Genomic DNA, 18438 nt, shown 5'->3' with positions numbered 1-18438 from the left:
TGATGACCCCAATCTGATCAAAATAACTGTGATGAGGCCAAACACAGATGGTAAGCATCACCATAAAACCAAAGGTATAATAATTGCATTCGCTGGGAGGAGAACCCCAACCTAGAGTCCTGCCTCTGGGAAATCAGTAGTTCCTATGACACTCCCGAACTGTTGGCTGAGCGTGGTGATGGCCAGGTATGCTTGGGAGAGTCTCTGCTGGGACGGGGCACAGCGGCATGCCAGACTCTGGGACTGAGAACAGACGACCCATGCAAGGCTTGGAGAAAGCCTGAGGGCGGGTGATCCCCAGCCAAACTGGTTCGTTAGTGAGGCTGCTCCAGAATTAAATTCCAAATGAGCTTAGATACCACTATCCACTAGTTGCCTTATTTGAAGTTGACAAAATGCTTTTTTTTTTAAATCATTTTCTCATTTAATCCTTAATCTCATGTGAAGTATTTACAAACACCGCACAATCAAAATAAAAACACCCGGAGTTACTCAGGCAACAGGGGCAGAGTTAAGACTTGAACCCACATCATCTCACTCCCAAATTCTACACATGCACAGTGTGCCGGATAAAGCAGAGCATGCGCTCAGGCACCAGTGACGAGCAGATGAGCAGATCTACGTTGCTGGTAGGTATGCACGGTACAAAGAATCCCGGATGCTGAGGACACTGAGGCTTGCATTGATTCAACTGAAATGTATGGGCCAAAGTGCTTTAATATGGTGAGCTTGACGCGGGTAACCAAAGGGCTAATGGGCCTACTAAGCACAGCTGCAGCTTTTTACTCAGACTTCTTTTCCTTTTCACCTTTTTTTTAATTTTATTATGTTATGTTAGTCACCATACAGTACATCATTAGTTTTTGATGTGGTGATCCACCATTCATTGTTTGTGTATAACACCCAGTGCTCCATGCAGTACGTGCCCTCCTTAATACCATCACCGGGCTAACCCATCCCCCCACCCCCCTCCCCTCTAGAACCCTCAGTTTGTTTCTCAGAGTCCATAGCCTCTCATGGTTCATCTCTCCCTCTGATATCCCCCCTTCATTTTTCCCTTCCTTCTCCTAATGTCCTCCATGCTATTCCTTATGTTCCACATATAAGTGAAACCATATAATTGTCTTTCTCTGCTTGACTTATTTCACTTAGCATAATCTCCTCCAGTTCCATCCATGTCGATGCAAATGGTGGGTATTCGTCCTTTCTGATGGCTAAAATATCCAATGGAAAAAAGACAGTCTCTTCAATAAATGGTGCTGGGAAAATTGGACAGCTATATACAGAAGAATGAAACTCGACCTTTCTCTTACACCATACGCAAAGGTAAACTCTAAATGGATGAAAGACCTCAGTGTGAGACAGGAATCCATCGAAATCCTAGAGAAGAACATAGGCAGTAACGTCTTCGACACTGGCCACAGCAACTTCTTTCAAGACACGTCTCCAAAGGCAAGTGAAACAAAAGCGAAAATGAACTTTGCAGACTTCATCAAGATAAAAAGCTTCTGCACATCAAAAGAAACCGTCAGAATGGGAGAAGCTATTTGCAAATGACACTACAGATAAAGGGCTGGTATCCAAGATCTATAAAGAACTTTTCAAACTCAATACCCAAAACACAAATAATCAAGTCAAAAAATGGGCAGAAGACATGAACAAACACTTCTCCAAAGAAGACATACGAATGGCTAACAGACACATGAAAAAATGTCCATCATCATTAGCCATCAGGGAAATTCAAATCAAAACCACATTGGGATACCACCTTACACCAGTTAGAATGGCAAAAATTGACAAGGCAAGAAACAACAAATGTTGGAGAGGTTGTGGAGAAAGGGGAACACTCTTACACTGTTGGTGGGAATGCAAGTTGGTACAGCCACTCTGGAAAACAGTATGGAGGTTCCTTTTTGCCTTTAAATGTCCCTGACTCTCTTCCTTCCAGGAAGTGGATTGGAGGCTTGTCCTCCGGTCTCCTCCTTTGGCTGCCTCTCGGATAAGCCTTATGTTTGCCTCACCCTTGACGGCTCAGTGGTTGGCTCTGCTGTGCATGAGGCAGAAGGACGTGGGTTTGGTTACAAAGTTGAAGAGCCAGTGGGGAGTTTTTGCCCAGGTTGGGCCGGCCCCCAGCTGGTAATGGGAGTCCAGTGGCGAGGTCCGAACAGCTGCGTAGGCTCTTCGTCCTAGCCCGCCCACCCCTCCTGGGTGCCGCCAACTTTCAGCCTTTAGTCTGGCAGCAAGTTGGGGTTTCAGTGTGGACAAACTTGTGTTGGTGAGTACTTCGTGTGCAACAGCCCCTGATTTCTTCTGCCTGTTTGGTTTGGCTCTCTTAGCCTCCTTTTTTCTTGCTTGATGGGAAAGGGGTGACCAGGAAGCTGCTTGGTTCATTAGTGAAGCCGGGACTTCTGGGGAGGAGTCAAGGCTCACAGAGGTCCTCCGGGCTTCATTTGGTTAGCTTGTCCCTGCAGCTTTCCATATCTTCTGATAAAACCAGTCATGTTCTAACTGGAAAATGGGAAATGACCATTTGATCCCTGAATGCAGCCCTTTGGGCTCTATCCTCCCCAAACCAGGGAATGAGGGAATGTTGAGTTATGAACCTATGAAAAGAAATAAGATGGTCTTTGTTGTTCTTGTTGCTACACTGCTTGGCCACAGTATTCATTAGACTCTGGAGAAAAATGACTAACAGATCCATAAATCCTAATTCTGTCTTGTAATTAGATTTGTAAAAGGGAGATATTTGAAAATTAGGCTTTTAATGTGTTCTCCACAGATACCAGTAAAACAAAGGCTATAAGATTTTGTTTGCATCTTGTTTTCGTATTTGTTCGCGTGTCCGTGTGTGATGTAAATGGGGGATAATTTCTCTACCTCTGGATGGTGCTGCTAAAATTAATTTGTAAAAGAGCTCTTTTTAATTGGTTTAAAGGCCAGCCCTTGTGAGAATTGGGCATTCTAAAACTCAGAAAAATGAAAACTAACCCAGATGTTTAAGTTTATGTGATCTGGGAAAATATTTAATATAAAGGATAATTTATGGTTGTTTAATTAAAATGAACAGGTCTTTAGAGGGGTCAGCATTAGTTGTAGAACTGCCTGTGTTTATTGAAAGTCAGTTTCATGCTAAGTTTTAAGATTACTGGAAATAAGGGAAACAACTCTATGCAAGGAAAACAAGACTGGTTATTTAATTAAAGGAGAAAACTTAGGACAAAATCTGAATGAATATAAAAGGAAAGTTGTAGGTTTTTGAGCAAAGAGAATCTTTGGAAAGGAATTTTGTGCATGGTCGGGACTAAGATTATGGAGATTAGTGTGTAAACAAGTTAACCAGGGAGTGAGCACCAGCCAGGGAGGAGAAGGGAGAGCCAGCAAGATCAGGCAGAAGGTGAGCAGCGGTGCCTCAACAGAAGCCTTAGCTGACTCTCCGAGGAGTTCCAAACGTTGGATTACCCTTCAGAACCACCCTGAATTGGGACAAAAGGGCTGGACTTCTCTACCCTCCTGTTGAACAGTCATTGGACGTGACCACCTGGGGGGAGGGCACGCCCTTGGCGAGGCCATTGTCTTGGGTCAGAGCAGTCCTGCTGGCCTCGGAGAGGTGAGGACTGCTGCAGCCTTCCTACAGCCCAGAGCCCTTCGCTCCTGCTGGGGATTCTGGTCTGCACATCCCAGCACCCGCCACAAGAACCCCGATCCTCGCAGTGCCCTGGACGTCCTTGTCTCAACATCGACATGGGAGAGGACAGGGAGGAAAAAAGGAGAGACTGCATAATTTTTAAAAATTCCCCTTTGGATTGAACGAGTCTTAATATCAGAAGTATACCATATGAAATTGGAATTTGGTTTTTCTCTATTAAAATGACAGTTTTATTAGATTAGTCTAAATTATAAACAAAGTGAGTTTTCTTATCTTTAATAGAATCTGCCTAGAAAAACAAAGTGTCTGTTTTGTCTTTATTAGGTCTTTGATTAAAGCTGAAACAACTACGTAACCCCTGTACTTGCCTTTAGAGTCTTATTAAAGCCTTCTGATATTTCTGCCAAACTTTCCAAAATTCGACTTCTAAATGAAGCCTTTTTGACTAATTAGGCTTGTTGATTTGGTATGTCAAATTACATGGGAAGCGTTGTCCAGTAAGTGATGATAAACCTTCTTAGGTTGTATTATATGCTTGATTGCTAACTGTTCCAGAAATTATATAAAATTCCTGAGGTTTTGATATGTCCTGGTATAATGTCATCACCTGCAATTCTAATTATTGAAGTGTGTGCCACAGAATTTCCTTGTCAGATGCCCTAGGATGACAAATACAGGTCTCTGATAGCCGTAAGATCATAAAGCTAAATAGAGTAAGAATTTCCAGAACTAATGGGAAAACTGCATCAAATAGAACAGGAATTAATGAGATGGGACTGAATGAATTGAGGCAGATGGTTATAGGACTCTTGTTGGAAATGTTGCTGGTTCTCTAACATTTGCTCTTCCAGATTTAAGGAAACTTTGCCTCTTAAGCTATCTATGACTTACTGAAATCTGGTAAAATAATCCTTTGTAAACAAATATGAAACATTACCTTTTTCTCCCTGCCTGATCTTTCCAAATTCAGAAATTCCTAGTGAGTATTCTTCTGTTTTCATGGCAGCATATTTATTTGTATAAGTTTAACAAGAATCTGTTCTCCTTATGTCAGGCCATAACTGGAAACATTGGTTTTATTACCAAGGCTTTGGCCGGAATGTCCTATTTGAGGGAGATATGCATAGACTCAGATATGACCAGACAGCTTTAAGGAACTAAGCTAGACTTTATAAAGCCAATGAAACCCTTTGGAAAAATCAACCTGGTACCTTGCTTACTGGGGTACCAGCTGCCTTCCCAGGGAGTAAAGAAGGTCACTTCCTGGCAGGTGCAAGAAACTCAGGCTATTTTGGGAACCCCAAGAAGAGAGGAATTCACCCAAACCTCTAGGTATTAAGGGTGAAGTCGGATGGCAAGTATTTAGCCTGGCTTCCCAGCCTTGAGAGGCTATTAGAAGTTCAATCTGAAATTCCTTATGAAAAGTTCCAGGAAAGCAGATTTAAAAAAAAACAACAACAAAAACCTATATGGTTAATCACTATTGCTGTACTTATATGATTAATTAGGCCAAGTTAATTATAATTAATTCCAACCATAGGGACCTACCGTTGGAAAATCCAGACCTTGAGATGGTCACAGATGGGAGTAGTTTTATAGATCAGGGACAACCAGGAGCTGGTGGCGACCCATCAGCCATCGTCCATTGCCAAAAACACTAGAAATCAGACAGTTTGATTGTTCCTTTGGGCAATCGGGCAGATCAAGCTTGCAGCCTGCACAAAGACCTTGTATAATGGCTTTAGTACCAGACCTAGACTTAACTATCAACTCTATTCCTTTTTTTTTTTAAGATTTTATTTATTTGAGAGCGAGAGGGCATGAGAGAGAGAGAGAGAGCGTGAGTGCATGAGTGGGGAGAGGGGCAAAGGAAGAGGGAGAAGCAGACTCCTTGCTGAGCAGGGAGCACCGACACTGGACCCGATCCCAGGACCTCGGGATCTTAACCTGATAGGCACCCCTATCAACTCTATTCTTAAGAGCTAAAGAATAAGGATTTGAACACAATGCTGGCATTAAAGCCAGCTGGAGGGCGCCTGGGTGGCTCAGTGGATTAAGCATCTGCCTTCGGCTCAGGTCATGATCCCAGGGTCCTGGGATCAGGCTCCTGGCTCAGAAGGGAGCCTGCTTCTCCCTCTCCCCTCTGTGCTCACTTGCTCTCTCTCCCTCAAATAAATAAATAAAATCTTTTTAAATTTTTTTTAAAAAGCCAGCTGGAAATATAATGAACAAGGGTTAGTCCTTATCCCAGAACATCTTATAAAAAAAACAATTAGTGATATTTACCAAAGCACCCATCATGAGTGAGTTGCTACTCTTCAGTGGATCCAAAAATATATTGTGGGTCCCAATATTCAGAGAATTGTTCAAAAGATAGTCTAAAAATGTGACATTTGTCCTAAAAACAGTCCTAAGAGTGGGTCTCCAGCAGTTCTAAGAAGGTATACAACTTGGAGGCACTGAACCCGAAGAAGAATGGCAGGTAGACTTTACTAAAAAACAATGGGTAATTTTCAATATTTGCTAGTATTTGTAGACCCCTTTTATAGGTTGGGTTGAAGCTTTTCCATACCCTTCAGAGAAGGCCTCAGAAGTTGTCAGAACACTTCTTTTTTTTTTTTTTTTAAAGATTTTATTTCTTTATTTGATAGAGAGAGTGAGAGAGCACAAGCAGGGGGAACAGTAGAGGGAGAGGGAGAAGCAGGCTCCCCGCCAAGCAGGGAGCTCGATGCGGGGCTCAATCCCAGGACCCTGGGATCATGACCTGAGCCGAAGGCAGACGCTTAACCATCTGAGCCACCCAGGCGCCCTATGTCAGAACACTTCTTAAACAAAACTATTCCTAGGTTTGGATTGCTGCTAATAATTCAGAGTAGCATTTGTGGCAAAAGTCACATGAGCAGCGTCCAATGCCTTGGGCATTAACAAAAAGTAAGGGCTTCCTAGGAACTCCAATAAAATGGAAAAACAAAAAAATAGTGGCGGGTGGAAACTTTGGCAAAAAGTTGCCAAGAAACCAACTTGGAAAAAATCCTCACCAATTGCCCTAATTTTGGTAAGAGCGGCCCCTACAAGTAAGCAACTATGTGATCATCATCCCAATTTCCTCAAAAATGAGGAACAATTAAAAGATGGGGGATTGAAACAGGTAACCAAAGTCTTACTGATAAGTCGATTAACACATGTTTTGTATGTTACATGTATTATCTAATACAGTATTCTTACAACAAAGTAAGCCAGAGAAAAAACATTAAGAAAACCATAAAGAGAAAATACAGTTACAGTACCATGTTTAGGTGGACCCATGGTTCAAGGGTCAACTGTACAGTGTTCTGATAGGCTCAAGTATAAAACTCAAAGAGATACCAGTGGAGATTCTGGATCCGGTGAGGCTGAGATGTACCTATGTGCATTATCATGAGTCCAGAGCTTCCCTATGCTCACCTTTGGGGCAAATAAGCAGCAGGTCAGACAGATCTAGAGAACTAATATCCAGCCAGACACAAAAAGCTTTGAAAATTACCTTAGATGACTTATTTATAATGTAACCAGGAAATACTTTCTTAGGCCCTTTCTTTGTTGGTTGCCTGGCATTTAAAATGGCAAGAAGGTGCTTCTCCTCGAGAAGCACCTGTTCCTCTTAGGAAGTATCCAGAACTGAGATCTGCAAATCAGAAACCAAGCAAAGTCAACTGCTCGAGGAAGAATGTGCTTGCGCATGAGTCATTGGTGTCAACCTCAACCCATCATATGAAACTTAAGCAGTAGAAAAAGCAAAAGCAGCAAGAGATTTGAACTGAGGGAGCACTACCTGTAACCAAAGGGATGGTTTACCTCCCTGTGTTTTAAAGTGTTAGTGCCAGAAAACCAAAAATGTCCTCAACGTATCCTTAAGAGGGTTTGACCCTCTATTCTTCTTATCAGGTGTTAAAACTTGTCCAGTCCTACGTGACTCTGTGTGCGCCCCTCTTTGTCTCCTGCGTCTTTCGCGCCCCTGCCCGGGTTGGTGGCTGTACACCTTGACCCCCCCTTCAGGTGGGACACTGCCATCCTGTGGAGAGACGGGGGGCTGCAGTGCCACGGAGTCCGAGCTTCGAGGTGAGAACCGAGGAGATCTCTAGGAGTATTGGCAATGCCACTTTACTTAAACTGTTTCTTCCCCTATCAAGCACAGGGTCCTAGATATGAGGAAGATGCAAATGTAAGAGTTTTTCGTTTTGGGTTTTTTTTTTTTTTAAGGTTCATTCCTACTGTGGAGAAACTATGCTCAGTCTGCCTTTGAAGGAACTCCCTCTCACTTGTTTTAGGACTATTAAGGTTGAGAAGGAACACTGCTGGGTCTGCAACACTTAGAAACAGATGGGCAGAGGTATCCTGCAGGACATGCGCCATTAATTTCCTCAAAAAAGAGAGGGGCAAGAAATGGGCGGGGTGAGGGAGTACCCTAAGGAAAAACCCTTTTTACAACCAGAAAACCTAGTAGGAAGAAAACACACGCATGTACTAGGATTAAAAGGCATCCAAACTGAAAAAGTGAGTTAAGTTACTCCCTGCAAAGTCAGGATGACCAAATGGCCCCAAACCAGCTCCTAGAAAAGAGTCAGAAAGTCTGCTGATCACCAACCTACTCATGAAGGAAAGCTGGGAAGAACTTTTCCTCTTCACAGCAAACCTGTCTCAACAATATTCCTCTTTTCCGCTGTGCTCGGGCACTGTATTCCCAACCAGTGTGCGCATGAAAGAGGAAGGCAGGCTGACGGTGAAGCTCAGGACCGAGATTTGCTTCCAAGGCAGCTGGAACGCCTAACCAAGGTAAGCCTTGCTCCCGGGCAACAGCACCACCTTACCCAGAGAAGTTGCCAATCTGTTGAGAAGCTTTGGCAAACATTCAAATATCCACCATAGAGAAATACCCGTGGTCTGTAGAAGCAATGCTGCTTCTTTGCAGGATTTCTCTAGCCTTTTTGAAACCAGAGCATGTCTGATGAGTAACAGTGATGCTCGCTGTAACCAAGCTCTAGAAAGATGCTGTTATTGTCTAGGATCTGTCCTTTTCCCAACCACTCAGCACCTCTCCGTCCTCTCAAGTGCTACCTGCACCCCATCCTGATAACCCCTTCACTCTGAGCCTCTTGAGGAGTAGACCCACTTTCCATAAATCAGCACAGCGCTGGAATTTCATCTCTGATTTGCTAATGAATTCACTTTTCAGGACCGGATTTAGTCTGGGATGAGAACGAAGTTTCTATCATGATCAAGTACGGCATTCAAATCCTGGGTTCTTCAGTGATGAAGAGAAATAAAGACAAGCTTGTAAAATACAGCATCGGAAAAGCTAATATGCTGTAGCAAGAAAAATACATGCATAATTGATCAGACTTTGCAAGCATTAATTAAAGCACTTTTTGCCCATATAAAGCCACCAGCTGTAGTTAAATTCCAAGAGACTTTCTGGTACTGGAGATATAGGCTACGCTGCATTAAACAATGATGTCCTAGAGATAAGACCCATCCATCTTGGGTGCCACAGAATTACACGCAACAACCTAGACCCTCGGTCCCCTCATAGCCTCAATACTCCCAGATGAAATCTGTCATCAGAGCTCAGGGACCTCTCCAGACACAAAGATCCCCAGGTTGTCAGTCTTGAGGTGGGCAGAGAAGGTGAGGTGTCAGTCCACTTCCAAAATGATGTTCTCCCATATTTTATGTGTACCAATAAGTTATCCCACTTCTTTATTTTCCCATTTAGAATCCCATCATTTGTCTTTTTCTCACTACAATGTTGGTTCTTAGGGCATAATCTCTTCTGGATAATCGCAGTCAAGCTAATGCTGCAAATCCTGTTTAATAAAACCTGCACAGATCCGAGGCTATTCTGGAATGTACACAGTGAAGTTAATTCCTTGTATCGCTGATTCCACACCAAGGATGTCTTACCTATTATCTGTTACCTGAAGGAGCCCGTTACCTTTGACCTTGACATCAGGTTCTAACAGGTAAGAATATTTTGGTAACAGCTATATATTTCAAGGTTTCTACTAGGTTAATACATGCTTTCTAGCATTTCCTTAGTTTGGATTTATCCATTCATATTGGGTTATCAATTCACTTGTTTAAATCTCCTCCTTAAATCCCTATATCTTTAGGAGTGTCTAACCACGTACATGTTCTACCCCAAACCAATTGACTTGCATATAGCAATCCTCTCAAAGGGATTTTTAAGGCTAAAAAGGGGTAAAAAATAAATGAACTTTTTTTTAACTCAATTTTTCTGGAAAACCAAAGTGGTATTTCATGTTTTTTTTTTTAAAGATTTTATTTATTTATTTGACAGAGAGAGGCACAGCGAGAGAGGGAAGACAAGCAGGGGGAGTGGGAGAGGGAGAAGCAAGCTTCCTGCTGAGCAGGGAGCCCGATGCAGGGCTCGATCCCAGGACCCTGGGATCATGACCTGAGCCGAAGGCAGATGCTTAACGACTGAGCCACTCAGGCGCCCCGGTATTTCATGTTTTTAAAAGTTGAGACTCAGAAATGTACCTAAGCCAAAGATAGCTTATATCACTACAGATCAGTTCACATAACTGGCCTATATTCATGTTCAAAGTACTCCACACCTACTGTTGCATCTCTCCACTTTATGAAGGACTTAGAAATATAGTGTAGCTTTTTGGTGTGTTTCAGCTACTTTTAAAAGTATATAACCCAGGATATATTCAGTTAAAGTATGTCAGAGTGTTTCCAAAACAATATTGTATAGTTTATAGTAGCTACCAGCACTTTATTTTGCTAGATGTACAATTAAGCAGTATATAAGGTGTCCTTAATCACCATTTTAATATTTAAGGCTCTGTAGTAATCTTAGTAATTTGAGAAGGCATAAATATGTTTTAGAAAAAAATATAAATTATACTTCTTTTGGAATAATTTAATTTTGAAGACTAAAAAAATTTGGTTTGAGAACCACGGATAACTCATACTGCTCTTTTACTCAAAATTCAATTGTCTTCATATCACTCAGAATGAAAACACAATCTCCCACCATGTCCTACAAGATCCTACACTATCCCGCCTCCGTCCCTGCAGCCTCAACTCCACTCTTCCCCCGCTTATTCCTTGTTAGCCACAAAGGTCTAGCTTGCTGTTTCTCCATAATTCTAGCCTCCTCTGACCTCACGGTCTTTACACGTGCTGTTTCCTTTGCCTGCAGACTTCAGCCAGCTATTTACACAGAGCTCACTCCCTCACTTCGTGTCTCTGCTTAAATGGACGGACCCTGCTCAGAAAACCTCCTGTCCAGAAGAACACTTGTCTATCCCTCATTATTCCCCAGTCTTTTAAACTCTGCTTTATTTTTCTTCATAGCATTTACCACTTCATGAAAATGTTACACATCAGGGGCTCTCAGTCAGGAAGGATTTTACTCCCCAGAGGACGTTCGACAATGTCTGGAGACGGTTTTTGATGGTCACCATAGGGAGAGTGTTACTGACATCTAGTGGGTAGACGCCAGAGATGCTGCCAAACACCCAACAGTGCACAGGACAGGCCCTGCCGTAAATTACCTGCCCAAAATGTCAATGGAATGGAATTTGAGAAACTCTTTTATATAAATCCTTTCTCTGCCCAGGATTAACAGAAACTCCATGGGAGTTTGTGTCTATCTTGCTAACTTATTCCCAAAGCCTAGCTTTTTATGCATAGATATTAAAAGGCGTTCAGATCCACACTGCTTTCCAAAATACCATACCAAACACTTGTATGGTCTTCCTTACTGTTGTCTACACCGACTAGAAAAGTAGCTTTGACCCTATTAGATACTCAGAAAATCCTGGATCAGTATGGGAATACTAGCACTCACACTTTGGAAAAGATCTTGTTCTTTAATAAGTTATATTCCCCGATATACATTAATCTCTAATATGTATCTATCCTTTGTAACTTACCCTAGGATAGGAATGCTCAGATACTTAACACAGTACTGTTAGTCATGTCTTTAAACCACACAGTCACTGGATCTATCACTTTCACTGTGGTGCTTGGCAAGCTTTGTGTATGAGAGTAGAAGATTTATATTGTTTACTAACTCATTTCAGATTTATAAATCATAACTCTATTTTGAATTATCTGGGTTTCATTACATAACTGTCTTTCTCCTACCTATTAGGTCAGCGACCCAGCTGCAGCTAAATTTGGTCTTGATACCTACCGAGATGTTCCTCTTCTCCAAAAAGGAGCTCTGGACGTCTGATGGGTCCATGGATTTCGAGGAAAAAACTGATGTGATCTTTTCTGAAGGTGAAGGCCCTTCTATATCTAAGGTACAATTTAGAGTTACATTCATAGTTACGTAAGTCCATAATCTTTAGCCTAGCAGTGGCAAATACATGGCGCATGGAACAGTGCGACATCATTCTCTTTCCAAACTTAAACATGTGATTAACATTATTATCAACTATGCTCTCCCTTTCCTGCTGAAACCCCCGAATCTCCAAGTGGCTACCACTAATTATCAGAATTGTCATGAGCGATGAAACTCATCCCGATACTATTTCTGATTTAAAATACCACAGAAGCCGCAGCTATGAGTGTGCTGTCATTGGCCATGTATCCCTCTAGATTTTATCTCAATTTGGTTAAAAAACAAAACAAAACACTTTAGTCAGTACGAACTTAGGCACAAGAATATCACTTTCAGTAATAAGACTTTGAAAAGTCCTCATTTCTTCGGGATAAGTAATCTGGTTAAAAAAATAAAACTTTGAGAGTGTAATGGCTCCTCTATCTCAATACCTTTATAGTATTTCAGAGTTTTATAAGGAAGTTCCAGGAGAACTTTATACTAATCATCAGATATATTGGGTGCTGTTGACAAAATCTGGAAAATGTCTCCTTTAGGTCCTTATGATTTTTTCCCATTCTTAAACACTTGCAATCACTAGCTTTACACCTAGAAAAGAAAATCTAAGAAAATCACAAACACACTTTAGCACAGAAATCTAATCTGATCTGACTTTTCCCCTATGGTCAACATGACATCAGACTTGTGTATTTTCTTTCAGGTTCAATGATCTAGGGTAATGTAGAGGTGGACCCAGTCCAACACTGCAACATTGAGAAGGTGTTCTATGTACAGAAACAGGTAAATGTGTTCCCAAATATTCCAGAACATAAGAAATATGGTTGCTTGGCTGACTTACCCTCCCTACTCCACAGGTTCAATATCCTGGTATGTAATTCTTGTTTATATGTTAACATCCACTCTACGGTCAGTAACATACTACCTTAGGGAAAAGGGGGAATGACCGGGTATGTTATTGCTACCAGCGGACAATGTGACTGGCCAATTAGATACGTCAAGCCCAGTTTCATGAACTTTATTTAATGGTGATTCTTGAAATCAAAAATTTACACTTTAGTCAGAAAGAAACTTATGGACCACTCACTTTTTAATACTAGTGTTTCAAAGCTAATAATATCTCATGTCATCTTCTTTTTTTTTTTTTAAGATTTTATGTATTTATTTGACAGAGAGAGACACAGCAAGAGAGGGAACACAAGCAGGGGGAGTGGGAGAGGGAGAAGTAGGCTTAACAACTGAGCCACCCAGGCGCCCCTCTCCTGTCATCGTCTAAGATAAAGCTCATCCCCAGAGACTCAAGTTAGAAAACTTGGCACTGTGGATTTTGACGCTCAGTTAGCCGCCAGCCACAAGGAAGCACGTCCTCTAGGGAAACCGCCAGGATCTGGTGCTTTCAGCCAGTCCTCTGCTGTCCTCTGCAGGTATGTGACCAGCAACTCACACTGTAACAGTAGCCTCCAACTTCGCTGCCCCTATCGCTTCCCATACTTTATAAACTTCCTCAAAGCAGATTTTTGTTTGCTTCAAAGGTGACACCTGGGAGAGAGTGGTATATCCACACAATTTACACTGTCTGATCAAGAGAGCCGGCAAACAGCAGTTGGAAAGAGGAGTCTGGAGTATCATCCGTCCATATTCTCCTTTGCTGGGGGCAAAAGGTTGAAACACAGTGGAAGAGCCAATCCTGGGTTCCTGACCCCATCTCAAAATGTAGGTGCTGATAAAAACAGGGGCACTAATATTCAACACATCGCCCTAAACCACTCTAAATAAGTTGTCTTCAATCCAAACTAATTCCCAGGTGACAAGACTCATGAGCAAATGGGTCTAGAAATTATAAGTACGGATACCCAAACCAGCACCGTATCCGTTTTAGAGGGTGCATTTTGTCTCATTACTGAGCAGCCTCGGATTATGGACTTCCCTTCTGCTCAGGGCCTCAGATGAGAAATCTGACCCATCTATAAGCAGTGTTAAGAGCAATCAGACAGTAACTCCATTATATAGTTATGATGACTCCCCAGAAGTCAACACTGCCTGCTGAAGTTTAAAGGACCTTCTCTGCCAAGTGGAGCTTGACCATACTTGGGTAGCAGATCTGACTGTGTCTACATCGACATAGGGACTTCGACAACTTTAGCAACAACTTTAATGACTTCAAACCAGATTCACTATTTAAAAGTAAGCCTTAAAAGAATATATAGCAAGATAAATGTGCTGAGAATTACTTTTACATGTTCTGATGTTAAAAATTGTCCTACGAAAGAGATGGCCCAGTCATCCAAAATCATTGTCAGCAAGTCTAGTTCTCTAAACGCTTTGTACCCCATACCTGTAAGGAGATGTGGCGTACAGCTCTACCAGGGCCTTGCGCTCACTGCGAGAATGAGGTTGCTCGTGTGTCATTCATTGAATTACCTACATGCTCAGCACTATTCCCTTTATTTTTTAAAAAAAGATTTTATTTATTCATGAGAGACAGAGAGAGAGGCAGAGGCAAAGGGAGAAGCAGGCTCCCCGTGGGGCAGGGAGCCCGATGAGGGACTCAATCTCAGGACCCTGGGATCACAACCTGAGCTGAAGTCAGACGCTTAACGACTGAGCCACCCAGGCACCCAGTATTATTCCTTTTATAGTCTCATGACTAGATTTATAAATTTGAGTGAGACAAAGCAAGTCACAATCACAAGTTCAATAATTTATTTCCTTTAAAGGAAAGGGAAACAATAACCAACAGGTATTTTGAGATGTACTAATACAGTGCATCTCAAACTTCAGTATGCCTGAAGAATTACCTGAAGAGTTTAAGACTTAAATTTCAAGCCCCCGCTCCCCAAGAGATTTTGATTCTGTAGATTAGAGTGGGATCTGAGAATCTGTATTTTTTTCTTTTTTAAAAATCTTTTTATTGTTATGTTAATCACCATACATTACATCATTAGTTTTAGATGTAGTGTTCCATGATTCATTGTTTGTGTATAACACCCAGTGCTCCGTGCAGAATGTGCCCTCTTTAATACCCATCACCAGGCTAACCCATCCTCCCACTCCCCTCCCCTCTAGAACCCTCAGTTTGTTTTTCAGAGTCCGTTGTCTCTCATGGTTCGTCTCCCCCTCCGATTTCCCCCCCTTCATTCTTCCCCTCCTGCTATCTTCTTCTTCTTTTTTTTTTTCTTAACATATATTGCATTATTTGTTTCAGAGGTACAGGACTGTGATTCAACAGTCTTGCACAATTCACAGCACTCACCAAAGCACATACCCTCCCCAATGTCTATCACCCAGCCACACCATCCCTCCCCGCCCAGCACTCCAGCAACCCTCAGTTTGTTTCCTGAGATTAAGAATTCCTCATATCAGTGAGGTCATATGATATACGACTTTCTCTGATTGACTTATTTCGCTCAGCATAACACCCTCCAGTTCCATCCACGTCGTTGCAAATGGCAAGATCTCATTCCTTTTGATGGCTGCATAATATTCCATTGTGTATACCACTTCTTCTTTATCCATTCATCTGTCGATGGACATCTTGGCTCTTTCCATAGTTTGGCTATTGTGGACATTGCTGCTATAAACATCGGGGTGCACGTATCCCTTCGGATCCCTACATTTGTATCTTTGGGGTAAATACCCAGTAGTGCAATTGCTGGATCGTATGGTAGCTCTATTTTCAACTTTTTAAGGAACCTCCATACTGTTTTCCAGAGTAGCTGCACCAGCTTGCATTCCCACCAACAGTGTAGGAGGGTTCCCCTTTCTCCACATCCCGGCCAACATCTGTTGTTTCCTGACTTGTTAATTTTAGCCATTCTGACTGGTGTGAGGTGGTATCTCATTGAGGTTTTGATTTGGATTGCCCTGATGCCAAGCGATGTTGAGCACTTTTTCATGTGTCTGTTGGCCATTTGGATGTCTTCTTTGGAAAAATGTCTGTTCATGTGGGAATCTGTATTTTTAACAAGCTCCCGGCTGCTGCCACTGCTGCTGGTCCTCAGACCACACAGTGGAGTAACATTGCTCTAATATATTTGGGCTGTAATGACTTAAATGCTAGTATATTGAAACATACCAGAGAAATTCCTGGTAAAACTATCTGCATCTCTAAAATTTAAGATAAAAGCATTTTCTCTGACATAGTTTAGGTGAGGAAAATCATTCAATACTAAAAAAAAAAATCCATGTTACTTTGATGTCATGTTAATATAAAGGTATCTGTTGAACAGCTATTAAGATTTCATTTTGCTTTGGCAAAATGTTTTAAAGCAGTGCTCTGCAAATTTTTCTGTGCATATGAATCACCTTTGAGGATCTTATTAAAATGCAGATTTTAATTCAGCCAATCTGGCATGAGCTTTCTTTCTTATTTTTTGAAGATTTTTAGTAATCTCTACACCCAACGTGGGGCTCAAACTCACTACCCCAAGATCAAGAGTTGCTCCTCCAACTGAGCCAGCCACGTGCCCCTGGTATGAGGCTTTAGATTCTGCATTTCTAACAAAATGGTTCGAAAGGTTCAAAAACCTTCACCTAATCACTGTTAAGTCCAAAGATTACTGTGATCTCAATTTTCAAAATACATCGGACTCGTGGTGATACTTTTTGCCAAGTGAAACTTACACTGCTGAGTGATGCAGGAGACCTAAGCAGAAAAGTGGCTTCAGGAAAGGAGAGTCGTACACAGTGAGGATATTAGAATGCTCCCCCCGCTGCTTCTGCTGGCAAGTTTACCAGCGATCAGCAACCACCTAATCTTAGGCGGTAATTCTAAAACTTGACTGCCACAAATCTAAGTGTGGGGCCTGTGTACCAGTATTTTGGATCCAGATACAGCCATACCTCATTTAATTGTACTTTGCGGATACTTTATTTACTTACTTACAAATTGAAGGTCTGTGTTTATTTATTGACAAATTGAAGGTCTGTGGCAACCCCGTATGGAGCAAGCCTATCAGTGCCATTTTAACAACAGCATTTGCTCATTTCATGTCTCTGATTCACATTTTGGTAATTCTCACAGTATTTCAAACTTCATTATGTTTGTTATGGTGATCTGTGATCTTTGATGTTACTTTGTTTTGGGGTGCCATGAATCATGCCCATGTAAGATGGCAAAATTAATGGATAAATGTTATGTGTTTTCACTGCTTCCCTAACTAGTTTTTCCTCATTTCTCTCCAGGCTTTCTTGTGAAGGGCTAATGCAGCTGGTGACTTTCAGTTGAAACCGATGTTCATTGACCATTCTGAAAATCCTAGGGCCCTTCAGAATTATGCTAAATGTACTCTGTCCTCCATAAATAGAACAAAGCTTGGATGACAGCACATCTGTTTACAACATGGTTTACTGAGTATTTTAAGCAAACTCTTGAGACCTCCTGCTCAGAAAAAAGTTCTTTCAAAATATTACTGATCATTGACAATGCATCTGGTCTACCCAAGAGTTCTGATGGAGATAGATGGATGAACATTGCTTTCATGCATGCTAACAGCAGCGATTTTGCAGCCCATGGATCCAGGAGTCATTTTGACTTTCAAGTCTTTTAATTTAAGAAATACATTTCATAAGGCTATAGTTGGCATAATGATTCCTCTGATGGATCTGGTCAAAGTACACTACAAACCTTCTTGAAAGGATTCACCTTTTTTTTTTTTTTAAAGATTTTATTTGAGAGAGCTAGAAAGAACACAGATGGTGAGGAGGGGCAGAGGGAAAAGCAGCAGACTCCACTTTGAGCAGGGAGTCCAACATGGGGCTCGATCCCAGGACCCCGAAATCATGACCTGAAGGTAGACGCTTAACCGACTGAGCCACCCAGGCACCCCAGGATTCATTTTATTTTTTTTTAAGATTTTATTTTATTTATTTATTCATGAGAGACAGAGAGAGAGAGAGAGGCAGAGGGAGAAGCAGGCTCCCCGCCGAGCAGGGAGCCCGATGCGGGACTCGATCCCAGGACCCTGGGATCATGACCTGAGCCGAAAGCAGACGCCTAACCATCTGAGCCACCCAGACACCCCCCAGGATTCATTTTAGATACCATTGAAAAGATTCGTGATTATTGAGAAGAGGTCAAAGTGTCAACAGTAACAGGAGTTTGGAAGAAGTTGAGTACAACCCTCTTGGATGATTTTGAAAGGTTCAACACTTCAGTGGAAAAAGTAACTGCAGTCGGGGTAGGGGGAAGAACTAGAAGTGGGGTCTGAAGTTATGACTAAGCTGCTACAATCTCATAATAAAACTTTACTGAATAAGGAGTTGCTTACATGAGCAAAGAAAGTGGCTTCTTGAGATGGAATCTACTGACAAGGATGCTGTGAAGACTCCTGAAATGACAAAGAACTTGGAATATCCCATCAACTTAGTTAATAAAGCAGCAGCGGAGTTTGAGAAGATGGACTCCAATTTTGAAAGCACTAATGTTGGGTAA

At 41.9% G+C, this 18438-nt stretch overlaps 1 protein-coding gene across 1 annotated transcript in view; it reads left to right on the top strand.

Annotated features, from left to right (window-relative positions):
- The window catches only part of FREM3 (FRAS1 related extracellular matrix 3), an 87441-nt gene extending 69003 nt beyond the window's left edge, over positions 1-18438 (top strand). The window contains 7 exon segments of the mRNA XM_078068243.1: positions 2-50; positions 1949-2136; positions 11012-11148; positions 11814-11967; positions 12723-12788; positions 13344-13429; positions 18264-18438. Of these exon segments, the coding sequence (XP_077924369.1) occupies positions 2-50; positions 1949-2136; positions 11012-11148; positions 11814-11967; positions 12723-12788; positions 13344-13429; positions 18264-18438 (855 nt within the window).

This window comes from Halichoerus grypus, chromosome 3 (genome assembly GCF_964656455.1).
Source record: "Halichoerus grypus chromosome 3, mHalGry1.hap1.1, whole genome shotgun sequence".
Classification (NCBI taxonomy): Eukaryota; Metazoa; Chordata; class Mammalia; order Carnivora; family Phocidae; genus Halichoerus; species Halichoerus grypus.
Note: the sequence above shows the minus strand (reverse complement) of the source record. Positions and strands in the feature narration are given on the sequence as shown.